Source organism: Mustela erminea, chromosome 15 (assembly GCF_009829155.1).
Source record: "Mustela erminea isolate mMusErm1 chromosome 15, mMusErm1.Pri, whole genome shotgun sequence".
NCBI lineage: Eukaryota > Metazoa > Chordata > Mammalia > Carnivora > Mustelidae > Mustela > Mustela erminea.
Genome location: NC_045628.1, coordinates 29,975,211 through 29,993,172, shown reverse-complemented (window position 1 = coordinate 29,993,172; position 17,962 = coordinate 29,975,211). Strand labels below are relative to the sequence as shown.

The following is a 17,962-nucleotide window of genomic DNA, read 5'->3' as shown; positions in this document are numbered from 1 at the left end:
CAAACATCGGTGGTAACAGAATAATTTGAATTCGACTCTTTTAGAATAAACTAAACACCCGGCTCTTCAGCAGCGGGCCACTCTCAGGATTTCTTCTTTCTCCTTGTGCTCCTCTCCCACCATTTTGTCTCTGGGTTACCAATTAGTGGATGAATAGCATGGTCTCCAAGTCTTTCTGTTCCACTTTCTCATTTCCCAGCCCTTAGGATAACGGTCCCTGGCCCTCTGGTTCCTCAGCCAGTGGCTAGTGGCTAAGGTCACTGAGCACAAGCTCCTAGACCGTCGCAAACGAGAGGGCGCGGCGTGCACTCCTCCAGGGCAGACACCTGCAGCGGCTTTTTTGGAACAGGCTCGGAGATCCGCACAGTTCGCTCTCCCCGCAGCTGCGGAAGCGCCTGTGGCGGGAAAGTTCGGGCCAGGTCCAATCAGGCACCTAGGGCTAGGTAGCGCGCGGGCGGCGGCCCCAGGACCCCGGCCTCCGCTGCCTGCCCCGCCCTCCCGAGTTCCTCTTTCCCCGCGGCAGGTCCTCCACCGGCCCCGCCCCCCCGGCATCGCCCCGCCCCGCCCCGGGGCCGCGGCTAAAACCCGGAGCCGTCGCGGCGCCCAGGGGACTGGAGGGACGCTCTGAGCATGTGCAGAGCTGTTTGGCGGCGGCTGCCTCGGCCGGAGGCTGGGGCCCGGTGCTGATGCGAACAGCCGGCTCGGCCTCTGTCCCAGCGTGGTGGGCGCCCCGGGCCCGGGTGGCAGGGAAGGAGCCATAGTCTCTCCGCGGCTCGAGGAGCGGGGCGCGGCGGCGCGCACCACCCCGGCGGCCGCGGCGCCTTCGGGGCCCACGATGATGGCGGAGCAGGTGAAATGCGCCTCGGCGGGGGGCGGCTCCGGAGCGGGCTCCGGGCCGGTGGTGAACGCGGAGCTGGAGGTGAAGAAGCTGCAGGAGCTAGTGCGCAAGCTGGAGAAGCAGAACGAGCAGCTGCGGAGCCGGGCGGCCAGCGCGGCCGCCGCCCCGCACCTGCTGCTGCTGCCGCCGCCGCCGCCCGCCGCGCCGCCCCCCGCCGGGGCCTGCAGCCCGTTGGGTCCGCGGAGCCCCCCGGCCGCCGCCGCCGCCGCCTCGGGGGCTCTGGGGCTCGGGTTGGCGTTGGGCGCCGGCGGCGGTGGCAGCGGCGGCTCCAGCCCCGCGTTCTCGGGGACCTACTGCCTGCCCAGCCCGGCGCCCTCCCTGCTCTGCAGCCTGGCGCAGCCCCCCGAGGCGCCCTTCGTCTACTTCAAGCCGGCGGCGGGCTTCTTCGGCGCGGGCGGCGGCGGGCCGGAGCCGGGGGGCGCGGGGACGCCGCCGGGGGGAGCCGCCGCGCCGCCCTCGCCGCCCCCCACGCTGCTGGACGAGGTGGAGCCGCTGGACCTGGAGAGCGTAGCCGCCTGGCGGGACGAGGACGACTACACCTGGTATTGCCGGGCTCCGCTCCTTCCCCCGGAACCCCGGCCTCGGAGGCCCCGGGACGGCGGGGGAGGGCGTGGGCCGGGGAGGAGAGGGGGACCTCGTCCTTGCCCCCGGACGTGGTGGCCTGGCAGGTGCCCAACTGGGCGAGGAGCGGAGGCTTTTCACGGGGGCGGAAACCTGTTTCTCGTAGCTCAGGCTGAGCCAGCTGGGGATGAATGGGTCCCCTGCATCTCCCTGTCTTCTGCTCTGCGCTGATGACTCGGTCCCCAGCTCCCTGTTAGCATTAACTAAAAAATCCGTGCCATCTTTTTGTCACTCAGTCCTGCCCCCCCCCCCCCCCCGTCATTTTTGGGAGTAGCGGGGGATGGGTAGGGGTTGGCCTCAGTCTGCGACTGTTCTGGTCTTTCCTTCCAAACGAACGCTGGGCAGGATTTGCGAGCTCTGCGGTCTCGTCCCGTGGCGTCCCAAGCCGCCCAGGGACGGATCGATCTCTCCTTAGAGAGTCGTGCTTGCAGCTGGACTTGTGCAGTCGCGTGTCCTCCTGCGCTGCCTTTTCGTTGATAGCGTCTCGTTTCAAAGGCTGACTTGCTTTTTGAAATATGCTGCCCTCACGGGCTTTCCTGCCCGTAATGGTGTCAAAAACGAGGGCTTTTTCAGGGAATGGAGTGGCAACATGAAAGTACGGTTACTTAGAAATCAAGGACCTTTCTTCAATTTTTAAAACTGAACCGTTGATTGAAGAAAAGAGAGAAGCAACTTTTTATTTTATTTTATTTTTTTTAGAAACCGTGAGTTGGTTATCAGAAGACTTGTGGTTGGCAGCGTCTTTTCATTTGAAATCTGGCTAGCTCTGTTTTCCATCAATGAGTAACTTTGGGGGGGGTCTGATTCCCTTATTTTTCATGCTCCTTTCTCATGGGGTTAGTCCTTTCATGACTGACTTCTGGTTGGTTCCTTTGCTTTCCTCCATCAGGAGAGGTAGTGGGACATGGTAAGATGAGTTGAAGCCTCAGAGGAGGTCAGACTTAAGTTCCTGCAGGGAAAACGAACAGCCTTCACCTTTCCGGAGCTGCGGCATGAAGCACAGTTGTCCTTTTACCTTGGGTCCTTCTACTTCTGACCCTTCCTGTTTTTTGCAAGCTGGGTTTTCCCTACTTTCTCTGTGGTCCTGTTGCATGATCCCACAGAGGGAATGAGAATGGAGAATCCTACCGGTTTCCCCGTTGAGACCTGTGGTGTTCCCTTATACTCTCAGAACTCTTAATGGTAACGTGCATTAGCTAGTTGGCCTGATTCGGAGAATCAAAACGGATGGAGCTACAATAAAGCATCCTTCTCCTCCTCCTCCTCCTCCTCCTCCTCCTCCTTAGTGCTCCACCTGTGGGCAACTGTGCTGGTTGCTCAAGTTGTAAAGATCAGAACAACTCCCCTCTCTGCGTAGCTTTGAGCCATTCTTTAGAAATGACACCTTTGTGTTTGTGGAGCCCAGGCTGTATTGTAAACAGTTTCATCCTGAGCATGGTACTAGAAAGTGCTCTCATGGCGGTTCTTGGGTTATAATCACTATAAGCCCTTATGCTACTTCCAAATTATGTTATCTTGATTTAGGGCCCACTTGGCCTTTTGTGGAGATACGTGAATGGTAGAAGGCAACTTATTTGTATTTTTGATGGGCATCAATCCTATCCATTAAAAATGTTAGCATTTTAAAACCTGTGATATAGTTATGATTTTATAAGTGTATTCAATTGGGTTGGTATATACATAGCTAATAGAATTACAAATTTTTTTCCATTGAATGGACTTCTACCTATTTATCATCCAGCTACTGCTAGAATTTTGATAGGCAGGCTTTTCATAGTTTAATTTTTGTCAAAATAGTATTGGAATAACTTTGGGGGAAAAATGATCTGCTTAATGGAATCCCTCTGTTAGCACTTGAGATGGTTTGAAGTGGATGTAAAGTATAGCAGGTTCTACTAATTTCACTCATCAAATATTCAGGGGAGTACATAAATCAATGTTCCGACACTTTATGGATGTTTCCACAGACAAGCGGCACACTGTTTTACAGCATGTCTTTCTCAGAAGAAATTTAGGACTAGAATCCCATGTGGAAAAATGGAGGGATAATTACTCTTTGGTGGAATGTAATTAAAACATTTTTAAGGTCACCTGATTTACAGAAAACTTTCTGTCCTGACACCTTATACATTAAAATATTTTTTATTACATTATCTTGGCCTATTGATGAACAAGTAGCAGGCCTCATTGTCCAAGTTGAACCTACTTGTTAATGCTGATGACGCTCTTCATCGCTGTAAACTGTGTACGTCCCTGTCCTGTAGTCTCACAAACAGGGTGTTTTTCATTTGGATTGCCTCACATGTTTGCAGGGAGACAGCTTACCTTTATTTCGCCTGTTAGGAAACAACTGTAGTGGATAATAAGTACCTGATTATTCTAAAAATACTTGAAAATAGTTTTACATTTTCACCGTGGAAGAAAAAAGCCCTCACAGATGTGAGTATGAAGTCATAGGAGTATTTCCTCTTGTCCTGAATTCATTACCATGATTCAGAGTTTAACTGTTAACATTCTGCAGAACCTTCAAGATACAAACATAATTATCCAAATCCTTAAATGCACATCAGTATTTTTTAAACTGCCTTTCACTGAACCTATCTTGGACATCTTTGTCTCCCTGTAACAGTTGCATCATTGTTAAAGTAACAATATTTATTAAGGACCCATGTACTGTTGATGGTCTCCCCTATAATTTTTCATGCATTTTTATCATGATTTTATCCTGATGACTTAAAATTGATATTTGATTATTTAGAACAGTATTTCCCGCAAGATGTCTTATCTTCAGGAAAGAAAGTTCACAGATGTAGATTAATCTTTGAATATTTTAGAAGTTCTTTCATGTAAGTCCCATTTTTTTCTAATAAAACCTTGTAACTCTTCACCTTTTATTAACAACCCCGACAATGCTTGGCTCAAGAATTATGTGTAGGAGGAAAACCGTTAATTGTAGAATCAGTATTTGCTTGATGATAGTTCATTAGTTAATGAATGATCAATCAAGTCTCTTAGGTCTTTTTTTCCAAACAATTATTTAACCAATTATTTAACAATTATTTAACAAGTATCTTTTGTTAATAAAAAACCAAAACTTTGTGAGAAGTATAGTGTGTTCTCCTTTTCATTTTGATGAAAATCTTTGAAATAAAACAGTTGTCTCATTTCTTCAAATATTTATCTCAGTTGAATTTAAATTATTTTTTCTTTAATCTTAGCGTAGGGCTGCTAGAAGTAAATGTCTCAGGAAATTGGATTGTAGTTCCAGGACCTTAATTTTTTTTTTTTTTAAAGACTTATTTATTTTAGAGAGCGTGAAAGCACATGAGCAGGGAGAAGGACAGAGGGAGAATCTCAAGCAGACCCCCTGCTGAGCACAGAGCCCCACGCTGGGCTTGATCCCACAACCCTGAGGTCATGACCTGAGCCAAAATCAAGAGTCAGATGCTTAACTGACTGAGCCACCCAGGCGCCCCCTAGAACCTTAATTCTTAAGTCCAATTGTTATAATCCCATAGTAAACTTCACGTCCTGCTACATGGGCTCTTCAGGGATCGCTACTAATTTGACAACCTTAGCTCTCCAGAAAACCATAGGCTAGAAAGGGGGGGGGTTCTGAATTTCAGGAGCAAATTAAGCTCCAAGGATGGTGACTTTGATACATACTTGGAACATATGCCTGGATGATTTGCCAGTGTGTATGGAAGGATGTTTTCAAAATCACTGTCCCGTGTCACCAAGCTGAGAAGCAGCAGGGTATCAGGAAAAGAGAACAGATTGGTGTGAAGTGGCCAGAGGAGCAGTAAGTTGTTAACTTCACTCTAGACCTTTCCATGACCTATTTCAGCTCCCCTATTTCCTGACTGAGGGACTGAAGTGTGCGGTGAATCGACTTTAAAAGCTCCTCCAGTTATTTACTGAAAGGTTAAAACCACAGTTCAGATGGTTGAGACCGATTCCGAAGTGTGTACAGCACGGCTGTTCTTCCCGAGCTTGGTTATGACCGTCAGCGTGTCATAAGGTCAGTTTAGTGGCTTGACCAGCATTTCTTCTTTAAAAAATGAAGAGCAGTAGAATTTAAAATCAGAAGGCAGCATATCTTGTGATACAAATTTGTATCGATTGAACTTGTTTAAGTTTTACATGTGTGTGCCCTGGGCCGAAATAGTAAATATATTTGTGCGTTAAGGTCACAGTCAGAAAAACTCCATTTTACACCATCTGAAAGCAAAATGGTGTTGAAGAAAGCAGGTGGAGAAGCCCAGCTCTCTGAAGAGGGTAGCACCGGGGAAAGTCAGGTCTTGCGCACCTCAGTCAGGGAGAGAAGTCCATATTCAGAAAATGTCAAGATAATGATATGCCAGCTAACAGAAAATTCAGTCCTGCAGGGCCTTTATTTTAGGGGAATGGCAATTAGAAGAATATTGAAACTTATGTAAAAGGGACGTGGCAGAGATTTTAAAGTTACCCAATGGAAAGGACAGTAGAAAAGTCATGATTATAAAGGGGAAAGAGTGCTATGTACAAATTAAGGAAAATTTAATGAATGAGCTATTCATCTTTCGAGTGTAACACCACGACCCTCGACAGCTGGCTGAAATCCTTGCCAATTCTCCATCAAAGCTGCTGAACACCTTGTACTGTACATATGGCACAGCTAAATTAGACCACCTGAACTGGTCTTTTTTTTTTTCCCCCCATAATTGATTTTCAGTGAAAAGACCAGAGGGTGCTTCACTTTCTGACAATGCTAATTGAAAACCGCAGTGTTTTCTAGAGGCAAACGGAGTGGAGTGAAGTATGTGCTGAGGTCTTTGAAACCCTGCTGTGAGACACCAGAATAGAATCCAGCTCTAACTGTGGAGGGACAGTGGTAGAGTCTGCTGTAGGACAATTCTGTAACTCCCATTTGGGCTTCGTGTGTCCTTTTAATAGCTTAGTGGTTGTGAATTTGCTTTGCGGTGGCTGCCGAGTGTGGCTCTAGTGGGCGCTGGTGAATCAGATGCTTCAGTTCCCCCGAAGATTGATTGATTGCCTATCAGTGCTGATGCTTCAGCTTTCCTTAAAATAGGACTTGTGATGTTTGAAAGCTCTTAAATTACACGTCTGAAAATTGCCACATATTCCTTCTTAGTGACAGGCATGTAAAACATATGCATATGTTTTGCCGTATCATTTGTTTTTGTGTTATCAGAAGGATGACTTTAGAATCAAACATTTACTTGAGAATAACTGATTTTTTTTTTTTTTCTAGATAGTTGTAAAAGTCCTTTGAAGCACTCAGGTGATTATTCTGATGGCAGGTTTGATGTTGTTCCTGTCCTCCCTGTGTTAGCATGGGAGTGAAGTTAAGTGAGGGCATCCAGAATGTGAAATGTATGGAGATTCTACGAGAAAGCTAATTGTTTCTAGTCACATGCCTTTGGAAGGTCTTGATGCAAAGTTAAAGAAAATTAGAGTGTGATGTTTTCAAAGATAGCTTTCCTAATATTTGAAGAATTCTCAAGTTTTAGGTGAGGGTTTTTCTTGTCTCTTGCTAGATTCTAATATAGTTTCATCAGTGGAACTAGAGAAATTGAAAGAGCAGTTTATAAGTCACTAGGAGGTATGTGGCATTAATGATGGCAAAATGGAATACTGTAATGACAACAAATAAGGTGGTTTTTATGACTTTTTGGAAGATTGGAGCTATTTGGGGCGAATACAGGTTTTACCCTGCTTATCTAATATTGGTGTTATGTCACACTCCAGGAGTTTGTAGCTCTGTGATCTCCATCTTCCTGTTTCTTTAGGTCCAGCTCTAGGCCTCCCCATAGAAATAGTAGGCTCAGAGCTATCCTGGGTGCGTTGTTTGGAGACTGACTCTGAAAATGATCCATTGTCTTCACGCTTTGCACAGTGCTTCTAAAGTTTTATCAAAGTAATGCAATAAGCAGAATGTAAATAGCGAGGCTTTTTACAGAAAGCAGGAGCCCTCTATCATTCGGACCTCTGAGTCCTCTGCACAGGCATCACTTGATTCTCATATGGTTGTTTCTTTTGCTCTTTATTTCTGAGCAGTCATTTGTACTATATGATCTTAGACGTCTGTAGACTTGTTCTGGAAGATGAAGACTAAGCTCTCTTCTCCTCATCCCCACTCCACAATGTCATCTTTCCCTTCTCATAATGGTTTTCATTATTTTTGTGTTAAATGCTATGTAACACTTGTATTATGACTATAGTGGTTATTAACTGAGCCCTGTTAATTATATGTTATTTTCCTCTCATCCCTTTTTTCCTCCAAGAGTTACTAATGACCTCTCTTTTCCCCCTTCAATTTCTTTAATCCCTATTATGAATTACTTTTTCAAATACTCTCCTGGAGCCATAAATTCCTTGATAAGGTCATGCATACTTGACAGTCTTTTAAGTCTGTTTTTAACAATTTACTTTGTAATGCCATCCCTTCTGGAACTTTTAAGCCCATTGCTCCGGTCTTTACTGTTTACTTCTTAGGCTGCATGCACAGTGCTGTGTTAATGGGAATTTCTTAGGTTTCTTGCTTATGTAGGACCTCCCATTTTTAAAATTCTTTGTCCTCATATATTTTGTTTAATCTAGTGGGGGTGGGCACAGCCTCCAGTAGTTTTCTGAGAAAGGGCATTATTATGAGAAGGATAATGTGAAATTCTGCTTATTTAAAAATGTCTTTATTCTAGCCTCATGAAAGATTCATAGTTGGGCTGGGTATAATAAGCCTAAGTCACTTTCTCTTATGTTTGAAGGCATTGTTTCATTTTGTTCTAATTTTTATTAGGTTTTAGATATTGAAGTGTCCTGTGGTTTGGATATCTAATCCTTGACTTCTTTTGTAGTGTTTTTTTATCCCTAGTTTTCTAAAATGCCATGTTGTATCTTGGTATGGGCCTCTCTTATTTGTGGTACTGGACATTTATGGGTGTTCTCACTTGAGAATTCAATGGCCTGCCTTCAATTCTCAAAATTTTCTGTCCCCCCCCTTTTAAAATAATCTTCTCTCCATGTGTGTGCATATATATATGTTTGTGTTTTAGAACTTGCAATAATCAGATGTAGGCCCACCTGATGCAGTCATTTAATTTTTTTTGTTTGTCTTCTTTCATTGTAAATCTGTGTCTTTGTTTTGCATCTGGGAGACTGCTTCAACTTGATCTTTCAAACTCACTTACTGAATTTTTTGTATATGCTAAAAGTTTCATTTTCCAAGAATGAAGAATCTTTCTTTTTTTAATATCTTATTATTATTATTTGTGAATGTAACTTTTTCTCTCAGATGATACCAGTTATGGTTATCTCGGATTTTTCATCAGTTCTCTCTGTTGTTTTCTCAGTTCTTCTTTCCCTCTACTTTTGGTCTCAGCTTTCAATTTAAAAGGAATGTTCTAAGTTTCTGGTGTCACTGATTATTTGCACCAAAGAGGGGGGCGTTGAAGTTGATCTAAAGCTCTGTGTGGGTGGAGCTCTTCAACAAGGGTTTGGGTGGGTAGCCAGTTCAACTTTCAGGATGCCTCGGTCTTCTCTTGGGTTCATCTGTCTCTGGACCCAAGTTTCTGTACTCCTGGGAAATAAAAGAGTAACACAAGACAGGTCTAGGAATAGTAAAGGGAAAATGGGACTAAAGTTTGAGCCAGTCGACATGGAGGTGTTCATTTCACCTCTCTGTTTCAGTAAAGTACTTCATCCCTCCTTCAGCTGAATTTGTGCCTGAAGTCAGAGCTTCTGGGCCATCCTCTGGTCTTGGGTCGTGGTGGGGAAGAGGTGGTGGGGGCAATGCTGCATTTGAATATGCTATGAGTCTGTGTGGTCCAATGAAGGAACTATAGTGCATAGACCCTAACAGATAAAGGAAATCTTCGGAGTTCCCCTATAAGCAAAAACAACAAAACGAAACCCCACAAAAAACTACCAGAAAAAAATCCAACTCGTGGGAGTACCTAAAATCCTGAGGTAGACTGGTTGGTGGAAGCTTTGTAATAGAAGGTAAGAGCAGTTCTTATGATGCTAGAGGTAATGAGCAGAACAGTGCTTCACCCAGTGGCTTCTTGGGGCAGGGAGAGGGGTTTGAGAACAAGCAGAGACTCTGGCAGTAGAATGAATTTGTGTGTATATAAAACAGTAGGGATAACTTATTAAAGAAGTCTAAAGATAAGTTCCATTCTCTCTCTCTTTAAAAAAAAAAAAAAAAAGCTAAGTAAATAAGAAAAAGGCACCTGGGGGCACAGTCAGTTAAGCATCCAACTCTTGATTGCGGCTCAGGTTGTGATCTCAGGATCTGAGATTGAGCCCTGTGTTAGGCTCCGCACTGGGCATGGAGCCTGCTTAAGATTCTCTCTCTCCCTGCAATCTCTCTCCCCCTCACCTCTAAAATAAAATAAAATAAAATAAAATAAAATAAAATAAAATAAAATAAAATAAAATAAAATAAAGTTCCATAGTTGACTAGTTTAGTGGCCCGTTTATGTCAGGGCTGTGGCACCTGCTTGTTGTTTCACCTGAATTCCATTCACCTGGAAAGGCTGCTCAAGTCTCGACACAGAAGGACAGAAAATAATTGCTTTTGTAAGATCTTTTTTTAAAACTTTATTGAGGTATAAGTGAAGCGTAAGCTGCATATATTAAAATGTACTATTTGATAGGTTTTGGCATACATATATATCCCCATAAAACCATCACTAGAGTCAAGAGAGTGAACCATATCTTAATGCTCCAAGTTTTCTTGTGGCCCTCTGCATTTCCTCTCTCCTGCTCCCGCTTACTTCCCACCAGGGCACCCAGCCACTGGTCTGCTCTCCCGTCAGTCTAGGTTAGTTTGCGCTTTCTATACTTTCATATCTATGAAATTATATAGTATGTGCCGTTTCTTCATTTGTTTTTGGTCTGGCTGCTTAGGATTGAGAGTTATTTTAAAATTCTTCTGTGTTACATGAAACAGTAGTTCATTTCTTTTTATTGGGAGAACTATTAGATTATACGCATGGAACAATGTTTTTTTTTTTTTTTATCCATTCATCTTTTAATGAACGCTTGGGCTGTTTTCAAGTTTTGGCTATTACAAATAAGTCTTTGTGTGGACACATGCATTCATATCTTTTGGATAAATACTTAATGGCTCTTGAGAGGCTGGAACAGGAATAGGTGTATGTTAACTTTTTAGGAAGCTGCCAAAATCTTTCCCAAAGTGGTTAGGCTGTTTCCTATTTCTGCCAGCACTGTACGAGAATTTCATTTGTGCTTGTCATGCTTGCCGTGGTCAGGCTTTTTAATTTTAGCCATTCTAATAGGTGCATATTAATACTAAAGTGTTATTCTACTTTGCATTTACCTCCTGACAAATGATGAGCATATTTTCTATATGCTGTTCATTCATAGATTTTCTTTGTTGAAATGTCTGTTTTAATTTTTTGTCCATTTTTAAAAATTGGGTTTATTATTGAGTACGCAGAGTTTTTATATCTGTCTACATACAAGTTTTTTTTTTTAATCATATGTGATTTGCAAATATTTTTACCCACTCTGGTTTATCATTTATTCTTCTGTTAGTGTCTTTCAACGAGCAAAGTTGTAATTGTAGTTTTAGTGAAGTCGAATTGATAAAAAATTTTTTTCTTTAATGGATCATATTTTTCCATATAAGAAATTCTATGTAAGAAATATTTGCCAACCCAAAGACACAAAGACTTTTCTTATGGTTTCTTTTAAAAATTTTATAGCTCCAGGTTTGACGTTTTTATATCTCTGTTTTGAGTTAACTTTGGGTATTGTGTAATGTATGGCTCAAAATTTATTTTTTGTATATAGAATTAAATGCAGTCATTTAATTCGTATATTAATTCCTGTCCTCCCCGAGTTAGCATGGGAGGTCAAGCATTGAGCACTCCCATGTGGTGCTTTGGGGGTGCCATAGTGGAATTGAGTGGTTGTGACATTTGTTTCAGCATGATTTGCTCAAAAGGCTATCCTTTCTTCATTGAATTGTCTTTATACTTCACCAAGAATCAGTTTTCCGTACATGTGCAGTTCTGGACCATCTTGTTTCCCCATTGATCTGTTTGTCTTCACTGTCCTCCTCAACTGTCTTCACTGCTATAGGTTTGTAATGTGTCCCACTCACCGGTAGCTCTCCAACTTCACTCTTTTTTTCCAATGTTGTTTCGACTGTTCTAGTGTCTTTGCATTTCCATATGAATCTCAGAAATCAGCTTTCAAATTTCTTCAAGAAGTTTACTGAACTTTTGGGATTTATTAAATGGATACATTTAAGGATAATTGACATCTTAATATTTAGTCTTCTGATCTGTGAACATGGTCTGTCTTCCCATTTATATCTTTAATTTCTCTCAGAGTGTTTTATAGTTTTTAGCACATGGGGCTTGACATCCTTTATCAGATTTATCCTTAGGCATCTTACGGTTTTGGTGTAAATGGGAAGTGAATTTTCAACAATACTGATTGTCCCTAGCATAGACATGCAGTTAACTGTAGTGTGTTCATCTGGTATGCTAGAGTCTTTTTTCCTAAACTCCATCGTTAGTTTGAGTATCTTTTTTGTAGGTTCCTCAGATTTTTTGCAGAGATGATCACGTCATCTCTGAATAAAGATAGATTGACTACTTATATCCAGTCTAAATGTTTTAATTTACTGTGTGATTGTACTAACTAGAACCTCTAGTCCTTGTTTTGTTCCTGATGTTAGGGGAAGAATATTCAGCCTTTCACTGTTAAGAATGCTGTTTTTGTACATACCTTTAATCAGAAAGTGTTTCCTTCTTAATTTGCTGAGAGTTTTGTTTTGTTTGTTTGTTTGAATCAGGGATGGGTGTCAGATGCTTTTTTGTTTTTGAGATTATCTTGCCTTTTCTATGGTAACCTACACTGACTGAATGTTAAACCAACCTTTCATTCCTGGGATAAACCCCACTTCCTAACAATGAAGTATCCCTTTTATATGCAGTTGGACTCAATTTGCTAAAATATCCAGATTTTTGCTTCTGTGCTCATGAGGGATATTGGTCTTCAATTTCTTTTCTCTGTGGTATTTGGTAGAATTCAGCAGTGAAACCTGGGCCTAGGCTTTTCATTGTGGGTATTGCAACATACGTGCATGTGTTGTAGGCAAGCATATAAATGGGTCTTTTGTGACAGCTTTAAACATGAGAAACTTGCCCATGTGCCCATCAGAATATTTCCCATTAGTTTTTAGTGGCTAGAATTGTATCCAGAGCTTGTGCCTAAGCCAGTGATGGGGCAAACAGGAATGCCGCAGGGATTCAGATTGGCTTAGCCATCTGAGATTGGCAAGCCATTTTAGCCATCCAGCCATTGGTGCGTCCATCTCCAGGTGAGGTCTCCAGACAGCAGTACGAGCATCACCTGGAAACTTGTCAGACAGTCACGTTCTTTGACCACAGTCCAAACCTTCTGAATCAGGTAGATTAGACCTGCCTGCAGTCGAGTGTTAGCAGTTTGTGTTTTAACAGCCCACTAAGAGATTTCGATGCACCAGAGGTTGAGAACAGCTGACTTAGGCTAGCCTGAACTTGGGGAATTAGAGTGAGCTATGGGACACTGGACTCTTCAGGGGTCTTTTAGCAAGGTGGGGGGGGGGCTGCTGGTGGTGGAAAGGATGGATTTACATAGGTGGGTGTTAATCTTGTCATAGGAGACTGAGTTGTCCCCAGGAATAAGAATTTTCAACTAATCCATATACTCCTGATGAAAGGAGGTCCATCGTGGTCCACCGAGGAACTCCTGAATGGATGAAACGGTGTTTCAGAATCTGCACCTGTAACAGGAGTTAGCAGACTGTGTCTTGGGGCAAGTTGGCCCTGCTGCATGGTTTGTATGGTTGGTCAGCTAGACATTTTTAAATGACTGAAAAAAAAAAAAAAGGCAAAAGACTACTATTTTATGACTTTGAAAATTATGGGAAGTTCAAGTTTCAGTGTCTCTAAATGGTTTATAGGAACACAGCCTACTATTCACCTTGCGTACCCTCTGTGGTGCTTTGGGGCTGCCATAGTGGAATTGAGTGGTTGTGACAGAGACTGTGTCCCATGAAGCCCAAGTACATACTGGCTGCCCCTTTACAGAAAAAGTTTGCCAACCTCTGATCTGTAAGGATAATTTACTGAATACTACCATTCCCCAACTGTCTTGGGTAACTGAGAAATTATTTTGACAGGTGGGGGTCCTGACTACGATGGCATGAGCGTGAATAGTGAAGTATGGTATTTCAAGAACATGTACTCGTTAGAATTATGGTAACTTTGTTTAAAGGAGTGTTACTTTAGACTTTAGTGTGATTTATAATTATAATCCAGCTTCGTAAATAAGTTAATTACTAGAAGCAGTGATTATAATTCTTTTCTCTTCTTTTTTTAAGTCAGCTAAAAAGATGAACTTTTTTTGTATAACCCTGTGACTGAAAATATGCTATAGTTTACCTCAGCACCATATGTCAGAGAGAAAATCTTTAACTTAAAGTGCCTCATGGTGGTTATTTTGAATTCTGTGTAATGTTATAGATGATGAAAGCAAATTTTTCCTAAAACGTATCATTGAAAGCTGTTTGGCTTTTGTAAGAAAGAAGCACATACCAAGTTTAGTACAGATTTGAGACAGGGTGGGGGCAGATACCTGATTATTTAAGGGTTGAGAGAATCAATGGACTTTCACTAATTTTTAGACTTTTTTTTTTAAAGTACATAAAATTTGCCTAGTTTGTCATGTCATGTTTACATATTAGCCCGGTTCACTTAACATTCTGCTATCAAAGAAAGAGATGAAAGTGTTCATTTCTACAATGAGGTAGTCAGGTCATCATGGTGTCCATTCAGGACATCATGGCGTCCGTTCCAGGCTAGTTCAGTAGCAAGAGCCTCCGATCTCAGACTCTGAGACATAGTTTCTCATAGTGTTTTGAAGTCCTCCTTCCCACCAAGCTACAGAAAGCATTACATTTTATTTGGGGGTATTTGCCTGTTAAAAAATAATTTTGGTATTTGAAGTAATCCAATGTGAGTTTTATGTTAGTAGAAACTGTGAAATACATGTTGTTTTCCCTAGAAGGGAGGTCATGTCCATATACCTATATAATACCTATAATGTAGATTTCTTTTTTTAAGGTTATACGTTGGCTCTTCAAAGACATTCACATCATCAGAGAAATCCCTGAGCCCTTTGCAGTGGTGTAGACACGTCCTAGATAACCCGACTCCGGAGATGGAAGCAGCAAGGCGTTCCCTGTGCTTTAGACTGGAGCAAGGTAATTTCGAACCTGTACATCTACGTTCTCAGACTCTTGCCACTGTCAGCTCTGTTAGTCGCTGGTTTTGGAATTGACACTTCAAAGGAAAAGCCTTACCCCAAGGGGCAGCTGTTGCATGCGATTTGCTCCACACTCATCCCACATCAGACTTTCTCAAGGTAGAATATAGTTTCATGCTTGTTTTTAGTCACATTCTTAGCTTGTTTCAGTTTGTATTGAAAGGTAGGAATGCATATTATTTTTCTGTGTTTTTTTTTTCTTTCTCTATGCAAATATACCAATAAGTAAAATGGTTTAGCCTTAAATTTTCTGGGGACAGCAACAGGTGGTGTGGCTGAAATCCAAGATAGAAAATGGAGGTTTCACTGGGACCTGAGTACTGACCGTTTTGAGTTCCATGCGTATTTAATTGGTTCTATAACTGGAAGTCCTAACCTTTAGAAACTGGGAAATAATCGTCCTATTGTATATAACATTAGTTAACTTAAAGGGCTGAACATAAGTTTAAGCCCCCCCCCCCCAAAAAAAAAGAGAGAGAGAGAGAGAGTACTGTTATGGAAGGAAAAATAACAGAGGAATTCTAGTCCTTAGCTATTTGTCATTTTGTATTTAATTAAGACTATGATCACTGAGGATTTTGCTCATCTCTTAACCTCTCGCTATCTTCTTCATTACTTCGGGCACTCTTTCCATTCCACGGATTCCCTGTATCCAAATCACACTTGAGCTTGGAAATGCAGAGTCCTGCCTTTTCCAGATTAAATAATCAGAGTCCCTGGGGGTAGGGCTGAGGGAACCTGCACTGACCAGTTCACCACTGTGATTGTGGCCCACAGTGAAGTTTGCGAACACTGCCTGTGAAGCCCTTCAGGGATAACGATGGGTATCGAAATCTGGACATGAGACGGAGTATAATAGGCGACACTTCTTGAGCTCTGAATTCTGTGACCGTCGGTACATTCAATTCTTGCCATCCTCTTATTCAGTCTAACCACACGCCTGTGAGCTAGGGACACACTCACTTTTAGGGAAGAGACAGGTGAAGTTGAGAGAAGGTCAGAAGATTACTGGGACCAGCGTGATACCCCAGGGACAGAACCGGAAGCTGGGTCTCCCCAACCTTAAAGATTGTCCTTCGTCGGTCTCTGCTGCTTTTTTGGCACAGTCATAAGTAAATATCAGCAGAAATTTGTTTAAAATATTTGGGAAGCATCAAATTAAAGGGCACATTTTATTAATATTTTAACTAAAGCAAAATGAGGGATTTAGTAAGAAGTTGAATGGTGGGGTAGGAGCAAAGGAGTAGCATTAGGGTAAAAATGTTGGAGACACACTGATCTAAGAGAGCAGCCCTGTGAGGCAGCAAACTCCAACCTTCACTCTGTTCTCGTTTATCCGACTGACACTGAGCGAACCATTAAATCCCCCTGGACTTTAAGGGCTGTGTAGACTGTCTCTAACATCTCTTGATTCAAGGACTGTTCATATGGACATTTTTATATATGAATTTGCACAATTTTATTTGAATATATAAAATTCAAATGAAATTCAGAACTAGAATCCTTTAGTTCAGGGGTCGACAAATTTTTTCTGAAAGGGACCTGATAGCAAGTATTTTAGGCTTTGCAGGCCACACATTCTCTACCATCAGTAAAAAGCAGCCATAGAGGCAAACATTAGCAAACAAGGCTGTGTTCCAATAAACCTTTATCTGTGGATACTGAGATTTGAGTTCTCATGATTTTGTTCCCCATGTGTCACAAAATATTTTTAACCATTTAAAAAAGAACAAACCCATAAAAACAATTTTTAGCTGGTAGGTGTTACAGAGCTGGGGGGAGGTTGGATTGGGCCTCCCAGGCCACAGTTTGTGACCTCTGCTTCATTTGCCCACAAGGAAGAGTTATATACAGAGTTGATTTAAAAAATGGAGGCTTTGTTCAATTTAATGTAATTAATTCTTATTGGTGGCTGCTTTTGAGATTTGAGACTAAGTGCCTGATCAGCTAATTTTCTCTTCATTGACGAGGGGCTGAAGCAGAATGGTGAGGTCATGAGGACATGCATTAATGTGTTTATTCATAATGTAATGTATTTCAGTTTCATATAAGAGTTTAAGTAGAGAACTAGCTTTTCAAAACCTACCTTAGTGTTTTCCAAAATTTGTTTTCTACATCTAAATCCTCTCTTGCTGTGAGACTAAATGCTTTTGTTCTGAAAATCAGTAATCCATTCATGAGATAAGAAGTCACTGTCTACAATAGGTTGTTCTTTGGATGAAATTTTTTTTTTTAAATTTAACTTCTATTTTATAGGGAAATTTTTCTATAGCTTAGAAAGTATTAATCTTACGGATATTGTAAGGAAAATAGCAGATTCCTACCCCAGCTCTCGTGCCCATGTGATTACCCAGATGTGGTTACTTAACAAGAGCTATATGTTGTGGTTTTGCTATTTATCTCTCATGATTCCCATGCCCATGTGGCTGTGGCTTGAGTTGTCAGTTCATTACTTTGGATGTTGAAGGTTTAATTCTTCAAACACTTTTTTCCCCTTACACTTTCTCTCTGCACATCTTCCTTCCCATGTAGCTTTTTACCAGTTTGGGGATACATTAATATTGATCACAATACAAACAATCATATCTCAGCCATGCCGTATTTTTATTGTTCTGTTTCTCTTTTTTGGTCTAACCTTTTATTTTTCCTAGAGTTAATTATGAAAAGACACTTACTTACTGTTTTTGGTTTTTGTCATTAATTTACCCCCAGACGCTCCAAATGAACTGACCACTGGTATAGTGAGGCAAACAAATCCACCAAGGGTGTTAATTGTTTTATTTCCCTTTTTTTTTTTTTTTAAAGATTTTATTTATTTATTTGACAGAGATCACAAGTAGGCAGAGAGGCAGGCAGAGAGAGAAAGGAGGAAGCAGGCTCCCTGCTGAGCAGAGAGCCCAATGCGGGACTCGATCCCAGGACCCCGAGATCACGACCTGAGCCGAAGGCAGTGGCTTAACCCACTGAGCCACCCAGGCGCCCCTCCCTTTTTTTTTTTTTTAACTGTTCCTGCTGGTGTCTCCCTCTGATCCCCTGTCAGGCTCTGAACTCCTTCTCTGCAGGACCCCCCACCACCCCCAACGCCTCACCCCAGAG

At 42.2% G+C, this 17,962-nt stretch overlaps 1 protein-coding gene across 3 annotated transcripts in view; it reads left to right on the top strand.

Annotated features, from left to right (window-relative positions):
• The first annotated feature begins 651 nt into the window (after window positions 1–651).
• SLAIN1 (SLAIN motif family member 1) overlaps window positions 652–17,962 on the top strand; it is a 58,903-nt gene continuing 41,592 nt past the window's right edge. Inside the window, exons 1-2 of one of the 3 annotated variants that reach the window (XM_032314656.1) lie at window positions 652–1,440; window positions 14,665–14,804. In XM_032314656.1, coding sequence (XP_032170547.1) covers window positions 836–1,440; window positions 14,665–14,804 — 745 coding nt within the window. In that variant the 5' untranslated portion in view covers window positions 652–835. The remainder of the gene's footprint in view (window positions 1,441–14,664; window positions 14,805–17,962) is intronic. The other 2 variants (XM_032314654.1, XM_032314655.1) reach the window with 2 other exon arrangements.